General features: G+C 35.8%; 1 protein-coding gene across 3 annotated transcripts; it reads right to left on the bottom strand.

Moving 5' to 3' along the window:
• Window positions 1-489: 489 nt before the first annotated feature.
• Window positions 490-19,633, bottom strand: LOC126374826 (protein rolling stone-like). Of its 3 annotated transcripts, none has more exons than XM_050021564.1 (6): window positions 19,451-19,633; window positions 6,978-7,131; window positions 6,389-6,600; window positions 4,137-4,277; window positions 3,631-3,858; window positions 490-3,178 (listed from the first exon to the last, which is right to left on the bottom strand). In XM_050021564.1, the coding sequence occupies exons 1-6, from the start codon at window positions 19,494-19,496 to the stop codon at window positions 3,027-3,029; spliced, it is 933 nt and encodes a 310-aa protein (XP_049877521.1). In that variant the 5' UTR covers window positions 19,497-19,633; the 3' UTR covers window positions 490-3,026. The 3 variants fall into 3 exon arrangements, with proteins under 3 accessions (XP_049877521.1, XP_049877512.1, XP_049877530.1); XM_050021555.1 differs by lacking the exon at window positions 19,451-19,633 and adding an exon at window positions 19,139-19,236; XM_050021573.1 differs by lacking the exon at window positions 19,451-19,633 and adding an exon at window positions 18,580-18,759.
• Between the last annotated feature and the right edge of the window lie 2,218 nt (window positions 19,634-21,851).

Here is a 21,851-nt window from a genome sequence, read left to right as displayed (position 1 = left end):
GGCAAATCTACATATATAAAGTGTAGAAAAGACACACAGATAACAAAATATTAATATGGAATCATATATTATTGGATGGACGTCGAATGCACCAAGAAACTTGCTGCTATAGGATATTAACCCAATAGCGAATTTACTGCTGTTCATTTCAAAACGTGGTGCCCAGGTTTACCAAATTCTTACATTACAAAAACATCGATGCACCAATACTGGAATTGAAGGGTAAGTATCAAAAATTGCTTCACATTCTAGAAGGACACCGGAAACGCCGTCGATTTTATACTGAGCAATGCTTGAAAATTTATTCGTAGTGTTTTTCATATATTCACATCCGATCAGGCGTCTTGAAATGCAATTGCGAGTTTCATACTTAAAGAATTCATGTCCGCCTTAGAACGATTAGGTAATTTTCTTGATTTTGGGTATGTAGGTATATGTAATAAATAATTTTCGACAAGGATTTAATTCGATATATAATTTTATTGCTTAAATATTTCACAGGTTTTACGGTGTGACATAACAATCACTGCATCACAGTAAATCACCCTAACATAATTAATAATACCTAAGCTAGGAACAATTATTTCATTATTACTACAGATCACAATTGACAGTCGACAATAGATTCACGAGTCACCTACAATACAATTATAGATAGGAATTAATTATACATATACCTACATATTATAAATTATTCGTACAATATTATTATAATTCAAAAAGGTTGCCTTTGGAGAAAATAATTAATAATACTCTGTCGACTGACTGTGAACTAATAAATGCAAAAAATACTGTCTTAGAGAACACTTTGTGCCTCTACCTATCACACAAAGGGGTTTATGTTGAATATAAGCTACGAGAGTCATTGAACAAACATAAAAACCAGGACCTAAAGTCCTAAAGTCACGAATAATTTTAACATAATAAACACAGGCTTTTTGTTTCATCACTATGATGATAAGGATATGTTGTGGAAGAAGTTCAAATAAAAATCTGTGGTTCAATACACAATATTGTTCAGTAGGTAAAGAAAGTAAAGTTATTTTTTGATCTACCTTCATTCTTTGAGCAACACGGGGAGCGGCGTCGTCACCACTGTCCATTTGCACATTATTGTATATTAGCATCTTTTTGTATCCTATCGATTATCATCATCCTATCGACTGATCTTGTCAGTGAGCGATAGTGCTTACCGGATTGTACATAGTTATCGATAAATATATCAAAGAGAAAAGAGTCTACATACACTGAAACAGCCTCACGTTCATGTAGTCATATAAAAAATAGTAATTTTGTTAAATTATAATTATTACAATATATACAGGTGTCAGTGATATCGTAACGAAAACTTTGAGGCATGATTCAGATCATGATTCTGAGTAGAATTTTGCGGCTGAAAATTCCATTTTATATTAACCCAGAATCACGGTCTGAATCATCCCCCTCAGTATTCGGTACAATGTCACTAACACCCTGTATTGATTGCTATAATAATCATCTTTGTTACCATAGTTTAACCTTATTTCCCTAAACGATTCCAATCCAATATATCGATAAATGTTTCTATTGACAACTTGTACAATCACAAGACGTCTTGCAGATTCCGGAGGCCCGTATTGCTATGACTTCATCAGTCAACAAAACGACAATTGTTCAACTAACAAGCAATTATTTTAAGTATTATATTAAATGATTTTGCGCATCACTTGTACAGAAAAGCACATTTATCTACATAGTATTATTGCTTACAAACATTGATAATTTTAACGATTCTATAAACTTTCTAATTTATTAGTGATCTCATACAGCATGAAATTCGATGAAAATATAATTATTATTGAGCCTGTTGAGCTTTCAATTGACAGAATAAGACACACAGTAATATCTTTTGTGTTAACTCGGCAGCGAAAAACCTTAGAAAGTTATTATAAAATATATGATGTCAAGTATCCAACCTTCATCGCTAGAGTCGCCTTTCAAAACATACCTGTACGAAACAGCTTACATATATTTAAATGCTAAGGTAATAAATGATACGTCTTAAAACCACACTAGTCGAGTAAATTGTAAAATCACTGGTAACCAAATATAGTTGTTAATAACAGCCTAAATCCGTATCACTAACGAGATACATACTCTACAATATAAGATCCACGTCTATTATTTTCAATTTAATTGTAAATCTATCTATAGCTACATAAAATACATTCAACGTTGCAATATTTATCCACACATCCCTTAAATTGGGTTCGGGAAACAATACACCACATGGCGTGTAATGTGTGCCGAATGAAACCTAATTCTAGGGACTCCTACAGCCATAATTTATACACGCACAATATCATAGTTATCATTTACACTCAGTGTTTTGAATATTATATTGATTATTCATTTTATTATTCTAATACATGCTATAAGTAAAATGCAACTAAATAATTATTATAGAGTCTCAACTGAAATGACAAGCACCTTTAATAATACCGCGTTCAATCGTTATTCTTTCATAAATATCACAATGATAACATTTTGTATTCGTGTCGTACCTAAGTTATGTTACGTAGAGTTCTCTTGTAAGTCTTGGTGTTACTCACTCTTGCAAGGTATTGTCAGCTCAAATTATGAATAAAGACAAAATTAACATGTTCTTAGGTTACAACCTGTCGTTTGCATCTCATACATAGCTTATACAACCGTAAAATGCATGGCATTTATAACTTTAATTGCTTACAATATTGCATATTATCAAATCTTTGGCTATCGAGGAATGAACTTATAAGGAATAACCTCATTTTAATCCACAATAGACCCGTCCTTAAAACAGAAAGCTGCAGTTATCTTATTGTAAAACAACTAATGTCATGTCGTGGCAGTGTTGACGAGAGATCGGTGAGTAAAGCGAAACGATTACATTTTGTGTGAGGCTTCGAGGACGATGCCCGCCCGTCGCCCGACGCCCGTCTTTGGGTTTAGAGAGAGAGTGTGATTAATTTATCTAATAACATAACCTAGAGACGTTTCCTGTGCCCTCAGTGTGTGGGCAGCGTGAGGCGGTCGGAGTGCGCGCGCGCCGGGTTGAGCCGAGCGGCGAGGCGGCCGCGCGCCGCCGCTAGCAGCGTGGCCACCGCGTGCGCCGACACCAGCACCACCGCGCACAGCGCCACGAACCCGAACGCCGACCCTGCAACCAGGTACAACACCATATCACATGATGCTACAATAGGTAAGGCTTTATAATGATTTATGCTAGCTAACATAGCGGTATATGTGAATGGCTTTAAAATTATTATCATATAGTTCAATATGCAATTTTCTTGCCTTGCCTCTAATTTGATGTTTAATATTTCTGTGTGAACAAACATATGACCAGTCAATACAAAATTACCCTTTTTGTTAGCTTGTTAGTGAAGTCAGCGGCATCCGGCTTGCTCAACTAGTCTATTTTATTCCGGAATTGTCAATTTGTTAGCGACGATGAGAACTACAATGCATAATACGGGAGCCGGTACGTACCGACAGTCAGGCAGCCTGCTTGACAACAAGAAAATAAAGTGAGGAGATCTTGAACGTGCTTATATGGCACTAAGTTTGCCTTTTTTGTAAGTTTCCGAACACGACCTAGGGAGCACTCACCAGGTTTATTCCAGTCTAGCGCAGGATATATAGCAGGCAGGCCGATCCTGTCGGTGCCGCCGACGGCCCAGTAGAAGGCACTGAAGACGCCATACGCCATACCCGCGCTGGCGCCGTACAGCGCATGCGCGGCGCGGAGCGGGTGCGCAGTGACCGCCAACTCTAGTAACATCACTAACGAGTTGCCGCCGTGGACTAGCAGGTTCAGGGCGTTTACTTCGTGGATTTCTGAAAGTGATAATAGCAGTGATTTAGTTGTTATTGTATATTTGACATGTCAGGGGCCTCTAGCGGCTCAATAATAACCCTGACACCTTGACCTCACGATTCACACGAGATATAGATATACTTACACAATAACAAAATCATACAAACTCATGAAACCAATAAGATTTCTTTTAGTTCTAAGAAATCCACGTAATATATAACGCAAATAGTCTAAAATAATTAAAGTTCGTTTTTTAGACACTATTGCTCTAATAACGATATAAAATGCGATGCCATACTTGGGTCGTGTACCAGCGTCCAGTAGACGAGCGTGATAACGAACGCGAGGTCCGTGGCGATGATGTGCGCGAGCCAGTACGCGCGGCATAGGAGCGAGGTGCGCGCGCGCCGCGGCACCGGACACTCCTCGTCTTCTCCCGCTGAAGGGGGAAAATACAGTTGTTAACACACATATTTAACATGACATACATAAACATATTATAGTCACCCCCTACGGGGCACAGGCCTCCTCTCAATCAGGAGCATACCACCACCACACTTCCACGCAGTTCCAGTGACAGTTGGTAGTGGGTGCTTTACGGCCACTAGCTGATACACCATACATACTACTAATGATCTCTATCAAGAAATATACAGCCAAAACTCGACAGAATATAGTGAATACTGATCATTCTGTTACCTACCTATTTGAAATCTTCCTACAACACACCTGCTCCGCTGGGGCTGCTTTGATAAACATAATGTTACTTTTCAAAATTCTTCTAGTCTTTTATATACGTATAGTCTTTTATACCCAGGTCCCAGAGTATGTAACTACCCATAAAATATGATGCCTTTTAAACTCGTTAACTCGCAGTTCGAAGTCTACGTATTGATGCGAACTGTCAATGAAGATTTAACAATTGGTTATAAATGTTAATTTGTACTTGATTAGGTGGTTCATTCCCGTTTATATCATTGCAATATTATATCAGACAGAAAGAAACAACAGTAGAAGAAACTTTATCAAAGCATTCACTCATTGCAATATAGAGTTAACCTATCTGGAAGTAGCAATACGTTAAGAAGCTATTTGAATTGATGGCCAAAACTTAATAGGAACAGATTGGTAGCAACGAATGGAATATTTTATGTCAGAATAGCGGTTAGCTGCGTACTAATGATGATATATTGCACTGTAAAAACTTTCGTACATAAACATGTGTTAGGTCAATTGAGTTATTTGTGATAATTGATCATATGGGTCGGTTGGAAACGTCAAAGGCGGAATGAGGAACCAATAAGGATAATTGAAGTCGCAATGGACAGCGATCTGTCGGGCGGTCTTAATTGATGCGAAATTGTATCAATCAACAGGGCGCGACCTGCGACGTCTCAACATACTCGTATACTTGAATGTCGAATGTGTGGGTGGGGCTTCGTATCATTGTATCAAAATTCGCATGCAAAAGTCCTTACAAATTGGCTGTCGATTGTCAATTTATTTGTACTTATATAATCGTTACTTACTTATCTATAAATTTTCGTGAATTGATTTGACTGAACGACTTGCGACAATGTCGTGTGATCTTCAATTGCTAGACGCTATTGGTATCAACGAAAATTGGCGCACGTTTTTTTCTGTCTTCAAATGGACGAAAATAAAAATTGATAGAACAAAGCACGTGCTCGCATGTCACAGAGGACGTTCTCCGAAGCAAAATTGTCATTTACGACGACACGCGCCCGACTGTCTAGATTAATTGATTCGCGTGAGGCGCATTGGCGGAAACTGTTTGGGGCCCATTAAACTCACACTGAGTTCTTGAAACTGTAGTATCTAAGTAGTTAAAGTTTGTTTCATTCGGAGGAAAAAATCTTTCACACAATATATTCATACATATATTCATGCACTTTAGATCACTTCGTGTGTAACGTGATGAACGGATACAGTTTATCACAAATCTATTTATATGTTTGTGTATAGGAACAAATTTAATACAAAATTTGGCTACAGAAAATGGGGTTTGTCTAATGGCTTTGTGGTTCTATCCAACCACACGGGTTTCCATTTAATATCGTACGTGAATAGCTTAAATTAATGTACATTTACCATTTATTTGACAGTGCCCATTTAATTACAACTAACAAAAAAATTGTCATGTTGTTCAGTTGATTGATTTGTTTATCAACTTTGTCAAAACATTCCTGTGTGGCTTGAACTATGTTTGACAATAACAAGATTCTTGTTAAAAAATGTTAGCAATGTTACAACACTGATTGCACAATGTAGGTATATCTAGAAGAGACGTAGAATTAGGTAAAAGACCGTAGACTCCGAAGTAACGAGATAAAGAGATATTCCACGTTGCTTATACCTCGAGTATGACGTACAAATCGAGTAACGTAACACATACTCACATAACTTTTAAGATAATGGCCTTACTATACTTAGCAATGAATAGGGCAATATTAACCTTAGGAATAATACCTATTTATTTTTGGTCAGGCTAGAAGTAAAAATTCGAACACTTATTGAAAATATTCTTACAGATGTTAAAAGTCTTCTCCGATCGGTAGGTGTGAACAACGGCTAATGCGAGTCCGGACTGCAGGGCGATGAAGATGAACCCCCAGTTGGTGAAGTAGATGAACCATTTGAAGTAGTTGAGCTCAACCGCGGGCCCCTTGTACGCTCGCGGCAGGTGCTGGCACGCGAAACTTGCGATGCCGACTGTAACTACCGAGATAAACAACAGCCATCTGTAAACAGACGAGTAGTTTCACTTTACTGTATAATTTGTCACTAGATGAATTACTTAAAAATATATAAAACGATACAATAATATAATTAGAATTTCATGATACCTAAAGACCTAGCATGTATACTGCATCACTAGAGGTACTATTTCGAAGACAAATATAAAACTCTCTTCTGAATGTCTTCATTATGCAATCAAATGTTTAAAATCTCATACTCATACCGATGTGTAAGAAGTAGTATCCTTGATAAGAATAAAGCCAGTTTGGCCGATACGTTGATAAATGCTATTTGCATATCATAATGACACTGCAGACCATTAATGTATAATATGTTATGAGTATTATTGCTGCAGACAAATGTGATATAGTAAATGTACCTATAGACGAGGTATGCCGTGGCGGGCCTATGTCCGGTCTGCCATTGGCAGCAGGCGAACTGATGCGGTGGCGAGTGCTCGAGGTTAAGGGCCCGCCTGCTGGCCGACCACAGCCGCACCAGCAGCGCGGATTTGCACGTCTTCTTTTGAAGAGCTGTGAACAAACATACGTCGTCAATATCAACTTAATGGGAGAAAGAGGGAGTTGTGTCATGAAATAAAGTAACCATTTGCTCTAAGAATGCCGTAATATGAGTAAGTCTGTTACTTATGTTAGTGTATTGACTTTACCATAGAAATTTACCGCACTCTGTGCAATTTGGGGAAATGTCCTGGCTGGCTGATCCTTTCACCACGAAAATAAGTCAAATTCCAAATATACGTATAAACAATGCGAAGAGCATAGCAAGCGTTTAGCTTTTTATTAATTGCAACTATTGCCGAACAGTTGCGTCATGCATCTATAAAACCTAATTCGATTAAAATGTTCTCTCCACTTTTGTTAGACCGATCTAAATTTAGTTTGTAGGTTGAGTGTTCTAAAAATTACATAGAGATGTTGTGTTATCAGATGTCACAACACACTTACTTTTTATAATCTTGCATGCGGATCGTACATTACGTACTTTAAATATATATGAATTACGGACCAAAGGTTTGTGGTAGTGGTGGTATGGCACTATCACTGGCGACATTGGCATTGATCAGTTTCAGTCACGGCCTACAAGTCTACAACATAACTACATTTACAATGCTCTTTGATGACTACAATGACTTAAATCACTACAATATACTATAACGTTTGCAACCATTATTATTCGACATTTACGAGCGTAGCACTGATGTACGCTATGTATTTTACATAAATGAAATAGCAAAGTAGCTCAATGACAAGCTGTACGACTGGCACAGGATTTGAAGTGACATTTGTCAGTTTGATTGTGAAAAGGACAATAAGACAGTAAGATCTTTTTGCTACTTTTAAACTGGTTTTAAATAAATGTCTTGAGATTGTTTTTGTTGTGAACATAGAGCAATACGGATGAAACATTCAACAATTATTTCCTCCCAGACAGCGAGAGAAATGAAATATTTGTAGATAAACTAACAAAACAGTTGTCAATTCCAATACTTCCAATCTGCCGGAAGGTCTCCGACGACTTCTGACGTGTGTCAGGCAGATACTTACAGAGACTGACAGCTTTATGTGTCTCTCGACAAAAGCTGGCCGGCGGTTCGGTATTATAAAATTAATCAGAACTTTCATTGGCAAATAAAAAGGAAGTCCCTTCATTAACTCTACTATATGGTCCTTTCTAAATACAGTCCTGTTATAATTCGTATGCAACATGTGGCCACGAGATGCTGTCGCTGGCACACGCAAACAATGTGCGCATTCAGCGCAATTAATTGAGAACATCATTACATATCATGATAACATGACAACAACTCTCAGTCAGTCACTACATTAGCTCAACGATATTTTATTTAACATTGGACATGGTTTTGTTTACCAAAAATTGGAGATGGGTAATTTAAATTATTTGTAATCTTTTCTAAAGTTTGCTGTCATCATACGAGTCTTGAGGTGATGAGAGATGTTGGCAGTATTTCACTTCGTCGAGGGTCCGTGTTGTTCTATGATTGCACTTGACTGAAAACCGTTGAACTTATAATTATAAGTCATCATCATCATGTCGTCCAAACCGTATTCGGCGAAAACGACTCCTAAATATCTGTCGCGGATCGTTGTTGTGGTGGGCATTGATGTGGTGAGCGAATTATAATGACTTCCTATAGTAACTAACCTTATATTACACCGTAGAAAACAAAATTCCTAAGTGTTGCAGACAGAACATTTCTCGGCGCATTAAACTCTACTTTTTAATCACGTTCCTAATAAATGTCTCGATTTTTCAGTGTTATAAGTGTACGTCTCTATAATTAAGCTTATTGATTTCTTTTAGTACTTACTTATTTAACGGATCGATGAAATCAAGGTTGAGCATCCGACTGTCCTGTCTGAATGTCAATGACTATTTAGTAGTAAACCTGATAAGACTCTATAGCAATGATTGATTCGTTAGGTAAGGTCCCCGGATTGATTAGACTAGCCCATCAATGAGTCAATGACTTGATTTCAAAAACCAGTAAACTTCATCGAAGTCACATAGGCAAAATGTATAGTATTGCCTAGAATTTATAGCGGAAACACTTTAGTTCTTGCAACTAGCATAGAGTAATCGTGTCAGTGCTATGTAGACACTATTTTTGTTCATAAAATAAATAAACTGTGACGTATCTGACCCAGTTTCCGTTTGGGATATTTAGACTGTTTATATTAGGTGTCTGGGGTTTTGGCTGCGCTTAGAATACTAAAACAACTAACTACTGTACACCTGCGATTTTGCTAGTTTTATATTCTGCCTGTCTTGTATATCTTTACTGTAGGTATTTCTTCGTATATGTTACGAAAGTCAATTTTGTTTATTTTTAGCCTGTTTGCTGATAACCAATGGATAAGTACTAAATGTAATATTATGTAGACGTGTGAAGACTTATGATGATGAATTTATGACATTAGGAAACTTGATATATGTCTAGAAGTTTTGTTATGCATTTAAGTATGTAGCTATTTAAATTTCGGTATTTAGGTGTAGTATAAGTTGTAAGAATGGTCACTTTGAAACAATTCCTCTTAAAAGTAATTTTCAAAATTCATTTCATGGATACGTATCCGAATAAAGAATCCGGTCGTTAACCCGTAATAGGTCTATCTCCACCGATCATTCATTACTTAGTTCGGCGTTTAAAGGTCGTGACCCCTCTACTCTTATGATTGTGTTCCAACGTGCGATATATTACGTAAATGTTTGTTTGTGCAGATTAAATGCAACTACATAATTATCATGACGGCATCGGATAAGCCTAGTTTAAAGGTCGAGGTTTAGATCTGATGTTTTCTAGTTTTTATGTTAATCGAACTGTAAATGTGGTAAAGTTATTTACAGAGAGTACATGTTTTTACTTTGAAATGCGGCATAAAAGTGACGTTACTTTTCTTAAAACCAAAACAAAACATACTACGTTTGAGCTCGATAAGCCTTTCTAGTCTCGTAAGGGTACGTGCGATTGCACTTATCTACCGCATAGCGAAAATAAATTTCAAAGTTTGATAAAAAAGCGTCGATCCAGATTAGCTATACTATACTGTTTGGTATTCCTACGTATGTACGCACATAGCTCAGATACTCGTGTTTACGTAAAGTTACTGTACTCCCCGATATTTATGACGTTGCTGTAATAGTCATTGTTGTTTATAGAACTAGAACTTGCTGAATCTGAAACCCAAGTTGACATTACATTTATTATAGGTAAGGGATTCCCCTCTGCCACCTTAGGAAGTATTTAAATTAAATCAATAAAAGAATCATATTGGTATCTCAAATGAAATTGTGACAATGTTTCTCTTCGGTCGATGTCGAACTTTCGGTCGTATAAAAGTAGTTTGTAAGATTCAACTCAAGTTCGGTATACAAAGAGCTAAGTGCGATGTAGGTACGTACCACATCAAACCGCAGCGCAGTGGAGTTTCCTGGTACACAAGAACATCCCATCTCATTGAGGCGGACAGACCGGTGTGGGCTAGTACCTACTAGTGGTACTCGTAGCAGTGTACCCAGTAGCAGGACGTACAAGGCCTGTTTATGTATAATGATCCGTTCATGATACTCTAACACCGATTACGAAGCAACACTACCTCACACGTGGTGGCATGTGATATGTCTAGTCGGCGGAATTCGGTCAGTCCACGGCCAGCCTTAAAAACGCCGACGTGAGTCACAGCCATTATAAACAAGCAAGTGTAAACCTAATATGGTGCCACACTTGATTGAGCATAGAATTTCACTTATGACGAAATTAACACTTTCGTTACAAGTTCGTACGAGTAACTAGGTAACTTAAAAGGTTTAGGTATAAAACCGTTTAATGAATCAGAATAACGTCCTCTCTAACAGGATAGATTTACTCAACAAGAACGTTTACCTTTCCGAACAGGAATTGCAGACGTGATTTTATTCAAGTACATTAAATAAAAACATGTTATATATTCTACGATTGTCATAGTTTGTACAGTAGAAAGATTTTGTCGCTGGGCTTTGTATATAATTATAATGAAATCTATGAATGAGTGTAGGATGTAGCTATTATGAGCGGTTCCGCGATATAAATCGCAATAACCCTGGCAGGTGTCATTGTTGACTTGGTGATGATAACAAACACGTCATCATTTTACTTCATTTACGTAAAATAATGTAGGTAAAACACAATTATTATAGTAGTTATATTAAAGTTCATGCGGAGAGGCCTCTGTTTGGTTTTTATGAAACTGTTTGACAAATTGTTATTAAAATCAAAATAATTATTCTTTGAGATAAATTGACCAGAATGGACCAAAACTAAAATGGACGTACAAAAATAAAATTTTGTGCGTACCATCGTGTTCAATTGAAACCTTTTAAATGCTGAAGAACAAGATAATTATTTTTATTATTTAGCCACCTACTCAAAATCCTTCCAATGAATTTATTTGTTGTACAAAATCCTTCCCATGAATTTGAGTAGAAAGAAGCAAAGTTTTGAAACAAAATTATACCAGAACTCTTGCATTATTCTTCGTTCTGTATTAAACCAAACTTAATGTAAATTACTTTATGAATGTGTTACTGCAAAAGCCCGAAATCTGGTAAATCTTAGATTTGACTTGCTAATCTTAAGAGTTTCCGGCATAAGTTGGTAAAAGTAGAGATTGATCTAAAACGAGTGTTTGTCATTTAATTGTTGTGCATTTGACACACAACACATTCACAATTTGGTCAACGCAACATGACGTACCTACCTATTTAATTTAATCTACACTTCTATAAAACGTCACTTTTTTGAAGAGCATTATAACAAACATTATGAGGAGCGAAAGATTTAAAATAAATAAATAAATTATGTATATCTTATTTTTTTATTGTATATTTCATTTTTAATATATCGCGTAATTATGGAATAATAATGGAATTTTATTTGACAAACCCTCTGCAGACTTGTTATATATTTTGAATAGTGACAAAGTAAATTATTATTTGAAATATTTTATTAGATTTTTCTTTAAATGAATATTTTTTTAGTTTTAGAGTTTTATAGTTGACGAAATGAATTAAAAAATAACGGTATTTTAGTAGAAAAACGTGTGAGTAGGCAACTCTAAATCGATCATGCATGTCCCTAACCTATCGAGCAGTGAATTGCTGCCCATCTTAGGGTCAATATGAGACGACCGTTCAAATGGAGTTCAATGTCCATCGACTTTTAATTGAACACTGTTGATGCTGCAATAGTTCCTAACAATAGTACACCTGCGTTTATAACCTAGATTACCTACTTCATTTTAAACAGTGTTGGTACCTATGAGGATGTTTATGAAATGTCATGTAAGATGTAATATTAAAACATTATATCACAAGTGATGAAACTGAAGTAATTTCACTGCACCTTATGTGAAATCATCAGATCAGCAGTATTTTATAATTATTAATGTATTTTATGGTATTTTACTTGACTATAAATTTTGCAAAATTCAGATTTAGGTATACGATAGAAATTAAGAAATAGGAATTATACACAGTAAAAGTCATTCAACTCTATTGTCATTGCTAATGTGATTAAATATGAATTTGTGTGGGTAAACGTATTAACATAAAAATATAATTTGTGTTGTATTTGAAATAGGTTATTTAATAAAAAAAAAAAATAATTAAAAGCACATACATTTTGACAGATTTTTCCGAAAAAAATACCGGATTAAAGTAACTGTTATGACATCGAACATAAATTTAAAGCAAAATTTTACACGTAATACTTACACCAAAAGTAGTTAGGTACCTATGGAATACTGACAAGATTGTTCGACCCTCGTAGCCATAGTGCAACACGGACCTCCGACGGACCACAGCTTGTAGCCGATAAGTAGATTTGACCTTATAGTTGCTATTTGTTTTGAAAGCTACAAAAATGTCATGACCCATCAATCATATAAGGGTAAGTTAGGCGCAATAGATTTACAGATAATAGACAGTTTTTTGTCTTTTTTTACTTAAAAATACGCTGCCGAAAATAAGTAAATCGAAGGTTCTTTTTTGACGTGACTTATTGTATATTTGCCGCAGGTGGTTTTAACTACTTGGCCGGGCAAATGGGGAGCGTTGAAGGCTCTCACCCGTAAATAAGTAAATCGAAGGAGAGGTACATTATATAATGGAAAAAGCGGTTTGTTATTTGTTCAGAATCCTCCCTAATTTGGAATGCGCTAGTGTAAAAAATGATTCACAATTTCCAATATACATGAGAATGTGCTTAGCAGTGATATTTAATTATAAGGAAAATTCTATACCATTAGCATCAATAACAAATTTCAATTTCAAGGATGTATCGAGGAAGTAATTTACATTGTGCACAAAATTGGTGCCTTGGAACTATTTTTGGGAGAGTCAATTACATTTGCAATGATCGCATTAAGGTCGCCATTCTAGCCATTTAGGTCATTAGCCTAACATTTGTGCACATTTTAAAATAGTAAACATGTTAATGATATAAGCTGTGTCATGATGTAGAGTATTCTAGAGAGCCAGTTGGAAATGAGCTTATCGTACTCGTTCGCTGCAAGTGGCTTAGAATTATGAGGTTTGCCATCCAAATGCCTTATGCAATATAGGAGGGCACTTTAAAAACTAATTATAACCTTAAAGGGATATGCCAACGCCGTGATAAGTCTGTAGTACATACTAAAATGTATGTTTTGTATTATGGCAACACCGCGTTTTTCTTTTTTTTAACCCTTTTAATATCATGGCGACAGGGTGTTTCTGCTCCTTTTGTTAATTTAAATAATTTTACAATATTACAGTCCATTTCTAAATTCAAGCATGTGTTTTCATTCATAAAACACCGGCGACGTGCAATATTATAAGCAAACTCTTAGGACAGATAGGCATACTTACATAGTGGTCAAGCATATAACCTTCCTTTTTGTTTCACCGCAGTCGGGTAAAATCAAAATTAGCTACACTAACTCGTCTTGGATTAGACCCTAGCTAAAGGATTAGCCGGTATTTGAATATGTATTAGTAAATAAGAACTTTTTTTGGTTTGAAGGGATTTACCAATGGCTAATAACATGAATCAGACGGAAGCAAGGGTCATATACATTTTGTTTAGGTCGATGATTGCAACGACTCGAGCGTTTTGTATGCAACATAGTAGCGGAACTGTCTGGGAGTCGTCTAACTGTCTTCGTAATGTATTCAAGATGTGTAACGTACATATCATTGGAGACGCTTCGTCTAGTCGGTCTAGTGGATCAAGATTATTAATTAGCACTAATAGGCTGTGGGTTGACCTACTATTCATCATGACGATGATTGCTTTTGTAGAAATTACAAGGTTCTTTGTAGGTACGCCGTAGTTTTAAGTCTCGATCTTTTTAGACACAATATATATGTTTTATATATATATGTTTTATATATATATGTTTTATATATATATGTTTTATATATATATATGTTTTAGTTTTGAATGAGGGACTTCCCAGGCTACGTTCCCCAAAAAAACTCTAGATGGCACTGTACAGTTTTGTCTTCGTTTAACCTTCTAATTACATGGATAACAGACATATGCCTCTTTTATCTTTGTTTTTGGATATAAATGATGACCCTTGTTATTACACTCTGATCAAAATAAAGAGAAGAAAGATAGCAACATAATACGTACTTAACCCATATATTAAGCAACAATTATTTTTATATATGCTTCTGCCATTCTATTTTTGAATAATTATGTACCCTGAGCAATGAGAAAATAGGCAATTATCACGTTAAATCTGAACAGCGCCATCTGTGTTGTTTTTGGGGAACGTCGCCTGGAAAGTGCCTGATTACCGCCGATCACACTATGACGCATTGATGTATAATATGTTACTATAGTAACGATGACAAGTTTTCATTTGCCTTTCTCGTCATGAGGGTGAAAATTAAGTAAGGTGAGGGAAAGGTGACACCTACGTTGCGTTTATCTGGCTGTTCGAATCTCTCTCTCTATTTAAGAGCTGCGCTCTTGTCGGTGGAGTAACCGCCATTCCTCTCTTCTTCCCGCCAAAACCTTCACCTCCTTCACCTGGCTGTTCGAATAACCTAATGAAAAAGATAATTGACATAATGTAACGTAGAAAACTTTTTTAAAGGATATTTACTCGTATCAAAAACTTGACATTGAGATAATAGTAGTGCAAATATAATTGGGTAGTTTCCTAGGGCAAAGATAAATCATAAAATTCTGATTACTAAATAAAGACAGATCTAAAAGTGACAAATAACTTTTTTTCTCATTAAACCTATTTATGATTTTCATTGAAGACAAATGTAATAATAAGTGCGACATTTTGCCACGTTTTCCCATGACGTCACATGTTGCTTTTTCATACAAATTCCATAGTAATTTCATGTTTTGACGTTTAGAAAAAAGTAATTGATTTGACTAGTTAAAAACTACCCTATTACCGGGAATTCTGGGCCATAAGAATTACGGTTAGTATAAGTAATGAAATAACATGCAATCACCCTCGTATCGTAACATGCAATCATCGTCGTGAGCATCGGCTCCATATCATAATGATAATAGTGCCATTAACCGGGTACAAATCCTGGAAACCACGTGATATCAAATATCTATATCCAAACATGAATTTTAAAAGTCGAATATAAGTAATCATTGTCATAATTCCTCTTAAAATCAATTCTCTCGACAATACCGTATCTCTTTATTGAGTGATGTTGAGCTGTCAGGTCGCTCGAATTCCGAAACAAGTGCGTGCGTTTACAAACCTCTAATGACCGACCGACAGGGTCGCCACTCACCATTTCACAAGTCAACCTACCCAAGTCAAGTCCTTTAGTGCTCTATTTTGTAGGGTTCGAAGACCTTAGGTCATTAGTCTACTTTTCGACAATACTAGGTGCAATCTAATTGTGATACTACTAAAATCAATAGGCTCTTGACACGAGCCTAAACTTTCGATACGAATTTTGATTATAGAGGTATTACACAGACACGTAAAGTCTACTAATAGCTATTAGGTATAGGAAAGTACTAATACTTATCTATTTCATGAAATTTACTAACTCGGTGTGTTTAACAGCGTCTGTAATTATTAACAACGTCTGAAGTGATAAGAGCATGGGATAGTCCCAATAATAATTGTTCTTCTCTGACCAATATAATTATGACCCAATAAAATTATGACCTATGAAACATTTTAATACGGATGTATGGTAGACCGTGCTGTACACAGGGGAATATTAAATAACTGCTAAGTATTTTTAAACACAAATAATAATCATATTTGTTAGTTTATTATTATTTTATGTCTATAAAAGTATGCAAGGACTGGATATGGCAAGACGAAGACATATAGACAGACAGACGAAGTCATGGTTTAGAACTCTTGACTATTCTAAACCGGCGAGCGTGCATGAAGGCTTTGATGAAAATGGAAGAACCGAAAGTGGTGTGTCAGGATCGAAGTAAGTGGAATTCCGTTGTCTCTGTCTACTCCTGCGGGAAATACCCCGTTTCTTTGTTACAATAAGATCTTGCCTATTTCTCATTCGTGTAGGCAGAAATCATGGGATTCCACGTACTACGATCGAACCTGACACACCACATTCGCTATTAGAGTTCTCATCAAAATCTTAGGTCGCAAAGGTAACATGCTCGCCTTTTTAGAGTATTCTTGACCTTGGTAATGTTTGTCTTAATTTTTGTTGTTTTTTTGATTAATGAAAATGTATTCGAGATTCAAAATTTGATTATAATTGTTGATATAAATTTAGTTGCAATTTTAAAAGAGGTTTCAATGTAAAATATGTGAGATAAGCTATTATAAAATGAATTCATAATGTGTGAAACCCTGAGACGATCGGAAACCTGCTGTTTGACTTATTCTCTTTTGTTCACAATCGAGGTTTGTCTGCACGCTCAATTATTTCATAACGATATTTGATAAGTTGGCTTTGCTTTGGGCTACTACATATTTATAAATTTAATATATCAACCTGTACATTTATACTAAATACGTAACAGCTAGTACGCATATTAGTGTTATCATGGCAAGATGTTTTTGAATTGCTCCACTGCTATTAATCTGCGTATTTATTAAATGCAATAACAGTTGATTCAATTTATGTGGAATATGTTTTCCAAATCATACATATACTTTATTAACTTTGAGTGAGTTAGTGTAAATACTTACTTGAATTTTTTTTGTTAAATATAAAGCAGTTAAAGTATTGTAGGATACGAAGATATGCAATGGTTTATTATAAACTAATAAAGACATGTAGAGTTTTTATATACAAATTTTCTTATCAGCACATACGGCGTGTTCATGACATTCATTACATGGTGCCATAAAATGGTTCTCACGTACCTACATGTTAACTACTGGAAGAAAATCTGCAATTATCAGTTACATTATGCACATATTCACGCCCCTAGTCAGAGCAGAGGTTGGTAGACGGATAGAGCGACAAAATGCATTTTTTAATTTTTATTTTTAAAATTTTGCCTTCACTTGTTGAAATTTGCCTGGGATGGCTTTCACTACTCTGCTAGACAAACAGGGAGAAAAAAGACAAATTGTCAGAAAACTCCTTATTTGATATCACTTTTAGTGTTCGATTATAATTGTGAGAGCCTTCAGCGCTCCCCAATTGTCCGGCTAAGTAGTCAATGTCATCTGCGGCAAGTCTACAATAAGTCACGTAAAAAAAATATATAATTGTGTGTATAATATGATGACTTACCAGCCTATAAATAAGACAATCGAGTTGGCCAGGACTCGATAATAGTAAAAATCGATGTACAGGTGATCAAGGAGTGAAGGTGGGTACTGGTAATTGATTAAGCGAAACGGTGGCGCCGCTAGGGGTAATTAGAACTTAATGTGTGTGATTGCAAATCATTTACTTAGGGGCATTGTGATGAAGTCTGAATCGGTGATAGAAATTGCCACGTGCAAAATATGTATAGTTGTAAGTATATTTAAGTATGTATTCTCTTCTTTTTGATGAAAGAAGAAGAATATAACTTAGCCATGTATGTACCATAAGACGTTTGTATTTTAAAATAAGTACTTATAGGTAATTATTTTCTTTTTTTTCTGTAGACAAACATTAACATGTGTGATGTCGAATGTCGAATATAACATAAAATTACAACATGTAAAGTTCCTATTTCACTCACAACAATCTACCGTCATCTTAATTACCCTAGCTTACACATAACATTCTTATCACATCTTTCCCGGCTTATGCAACTGAATTCACTGAGATTTCAAGCGATAAATTTCGCGGAACATATTACTACCATATCGAATGTACCTACCAAGAAACAGAATGTTTTACAGCGAAGTACAATTTACCATAATATTTGTTATGTAGGGATAACTTACTGAAATAGGTTATAGTTGCTACGGGTACTGAAATGTATGAAAACTCACTCAGTTCTAGTTTGGGTAACTTCATGTCGGCGGTGTGTATCAGGCTCGATGATGATTGGTTGCTATCGTACACGTGGGATATTGATATTGCACTTTACAGCGTCCACTACATACGAGGTTACTAGGCAATGTTTTTATGGGGAAGAGAGTAGCGGCGCGGCGGTGAGTGCGCATGCGCGCGGCTTGGCGACTCGGCACTGCGGCGGGCGGCACTGGCTGGCGGCGGCACGGCCTTACCGCGGCGATTGGAATTAATTCGTTCGCTAAGTGCCAGTTCCGCATCTCCTCTCCCATACAATCACAACTCCATCACCGATCGCTCACACCCTCCACTTTCAACTATTTGACTATCGACGATACGTGTCGATTAATATAGACACATATGACTCTTAACACGGACAAATGTGTTCTTAATTTAAGACAATTGGCCGGACCGCGAATAGGAAAACAAACGATCAACCGACAACAGCTACTTATGATTTAAATTCAAATGATTATTTATAGCCTAATGTGAAGGACGAATTTGTAGAGCTAATTTAGAATTAACCCCGTAACTTACCGCTGAAGGTCAAGTAGGAGGTGAGGACAGCTGCCGAGTAATACAAGAACCCCACGAGCGTCATGACCACCGTCTGCCACCACTGTACACACTGCTTCCGCTGCACGGTGCGCGGCCAGTGCGTATTGCACCAAACACTCAACTAACAATACGCATGACGGAAAAATAACACTTAAACCGTTTTATTGTCCACCGAAATTACAGGAGAATTTTGTTGTCACTTGCCTAATAAAAGTACTTTTCAAATAATTGTGTTGGCTAGTCAATTAAAACACCGCTAGTAAATATATATTTATATATAAAAATACTCACCCGAATCGACGGTCTTCACAGGAATTAAAACCACGTGTTTGCACATTTTAAAGCTGTTAGTTTATTATGCTAGTACGTTTGTTTATTTAGATTGTTTGATATATTAGTGAAGTTATAAAGTTTGTTGTAAAAGGTTTTACTTAAATAAAAATATGTTTATTTAGTGGACGTGCACATGGGTCGGCGGACATAGCGCCGACTGCAGACCGCGGCTCTACCACGCGGGTACGGGTACACCCCACCTGACAACAGCTGACAATCGCACGCGCTATTCAACCAAGCTTTATTACTTTCCCGTGACTACATTCTAGCCGCCCATTCAGTACATCGCTCCTATTGTCCACGATGCCCGCTCATTCACTCCCCGCAGGGGCGATGTATTGTGCACATCAAACAAAACTCGCACTCCGTGACGGTTTTCCGACTCCACATTGATATAATCGCCGACCGGCGTACTATGGGGCACCATTAAAATTACATTTTTTATAATAATTTGGCTAATTATGTTGCACTTTCAATGTTTTTATTTTATCTTTACGCCAAATCATATAACTTTTGATGACGTTGCTAATTTTAGTTCAAAATATACCAAAAAAGAGAATGAATAATTATTAAATCATAAAAACAATAATAAGTTTTATAATGATATCTAATAATTGTGAATAACGGAAATAATTGTAAATAATAAACTTAAAAACAATGCACGAGTTAAATTGATTAGTCTTAGTTCATTATATTATTATGTACAATATGTGTGTATGACATATCCTAACAATACTATAAACCCGAAATTGTATATTATATGTACCTATCTGAGAAACATTTTTTGCTAAACATAATCAGGATTAGATCTAAATATATTTGTTTCTGAGTAAACTACCTAAGTACATTACAAAACTAATTTAATTTTTTACTGGTGAGTCCTGCGTAAATTAAAACTATTATAGGTATATTAACAATTATAGAAAATATTGCAGGTATTTTTGCCAGACTGACACTTGACACTGCTACTTATTGATACGTCCCAGTAAATATAAGCTGCGACGTAAGCTCATGTACATGCATCATACTTGCGAAAAATAGAGTTACGTCACCTTCATCAGTCCTATATGATGACACTTTCATCAGTTTGAGATTCGTTGGTCACATTATCATTTTATAAAGCTGATATATACCTGGTAATTCGAAGCTCAGCCCATTACCGTGAAGTCACGTTGACATTATAATGACGTAACAATAACAATAACAACAGCGTCAGGATCCAGTCTTTAGACACTTCAACACTAAGCACCTATTGCCATAACCTAAAAAAAAGTTGACTGACACTCATGACCTGGAAGTCCTTAGTTCGATTCCTAACGGAAATATGTCTGCAGATCACTAAAGATGAGTCTTTTTGATAATTAGATTTATTTTAAAATATGTAAATAAGTACTTATAATAATTAATTTCCTGATTATGGAAGATTGAAATTTATCTTTTTTGGGGTTATGTTATACGTTTTTACAATAAAATACCAGACAGTATTTTGAATTTGTCAGAAAATAAATTCAAAGCTCACGTGAAGCTAACTATGTAAAAGAGGTTATTATAAGATTAATTATTCAATCAGCCCTGGCTGAGGAGAAGAAATGACAAGAAACTGCAACATCAACACATATTTTCAATCAAAATTATTATTAAAACAATATGTACATTACAAGTTATCTAATGTCTAGAGAAACACATTTAATACCAGGCATTTTTATAATTTAGGTAATAATTAATCTTATAATAACCTCTTTTACACCTTGCGAAATGACATACTTATATAGAAAAATATTAAATGGACCTTGAACAAATTTATCTATGATAATTACGTTGAATAAATGATTCTGATTCTGAATGGATTTTTAACCCTTGCCATCATCGAAAAATTAAATTCTAAAAACTAAAATCCAATTTATCTCAAAATCGCTTTTGGCATGTTCATCCTTATTTGAACCATTGGGAATTGAACTCGCGACCTCTGGTTTGGTGGTAACAATATGTCTAGCAATTACATCATAAGCGCATCAACCAACACAATGAGCAAAGTACTCTTTCAAATCTCGAATTATGAGTTTTGGTATGGCGTGTCATCACCGTGAAGTGCAGGTGTCGATAACTGAAATAGTCACCCATCACGCCACCACGCCATGACGCATTGTAGATAAGCTAGGTTTTCAGTTTAGGTATTCTATATTTCCTGGTTTTCACGTTAAAGTAGGCTAACTGTCGTCTAACCACAGATAAGGTAGATTTCGTTTACGAATTAAAGCACCTACATCGTAGATCTGATACGCATTTTTAAATGTTTTTTTTAAGAATCGGTCTCCGTCTACTTAAAATATTTGTTATTATTTTATTATGTATTGTACTA

The sequence above is a fragment of the Pectinophora gossypiella genome, chromosome 2 (assembly GCF_024362695.1).
Source record: "Pectinophora gossypiella chromosome 2, ilPecGoss1.1, whole genome shotgun sequence".
Taxonomy (NCBI): Eukaryota; Metazoa; Arthropoda; class Insecta; order Lepidoptera; family Gelechiidae; genus Pectinophora; species Pectinophora gossypiella.
Note: the sequence above shows the minus strand (reverse complement) of the source record. Positions and strands in the feature narration are given on the sequence as shown.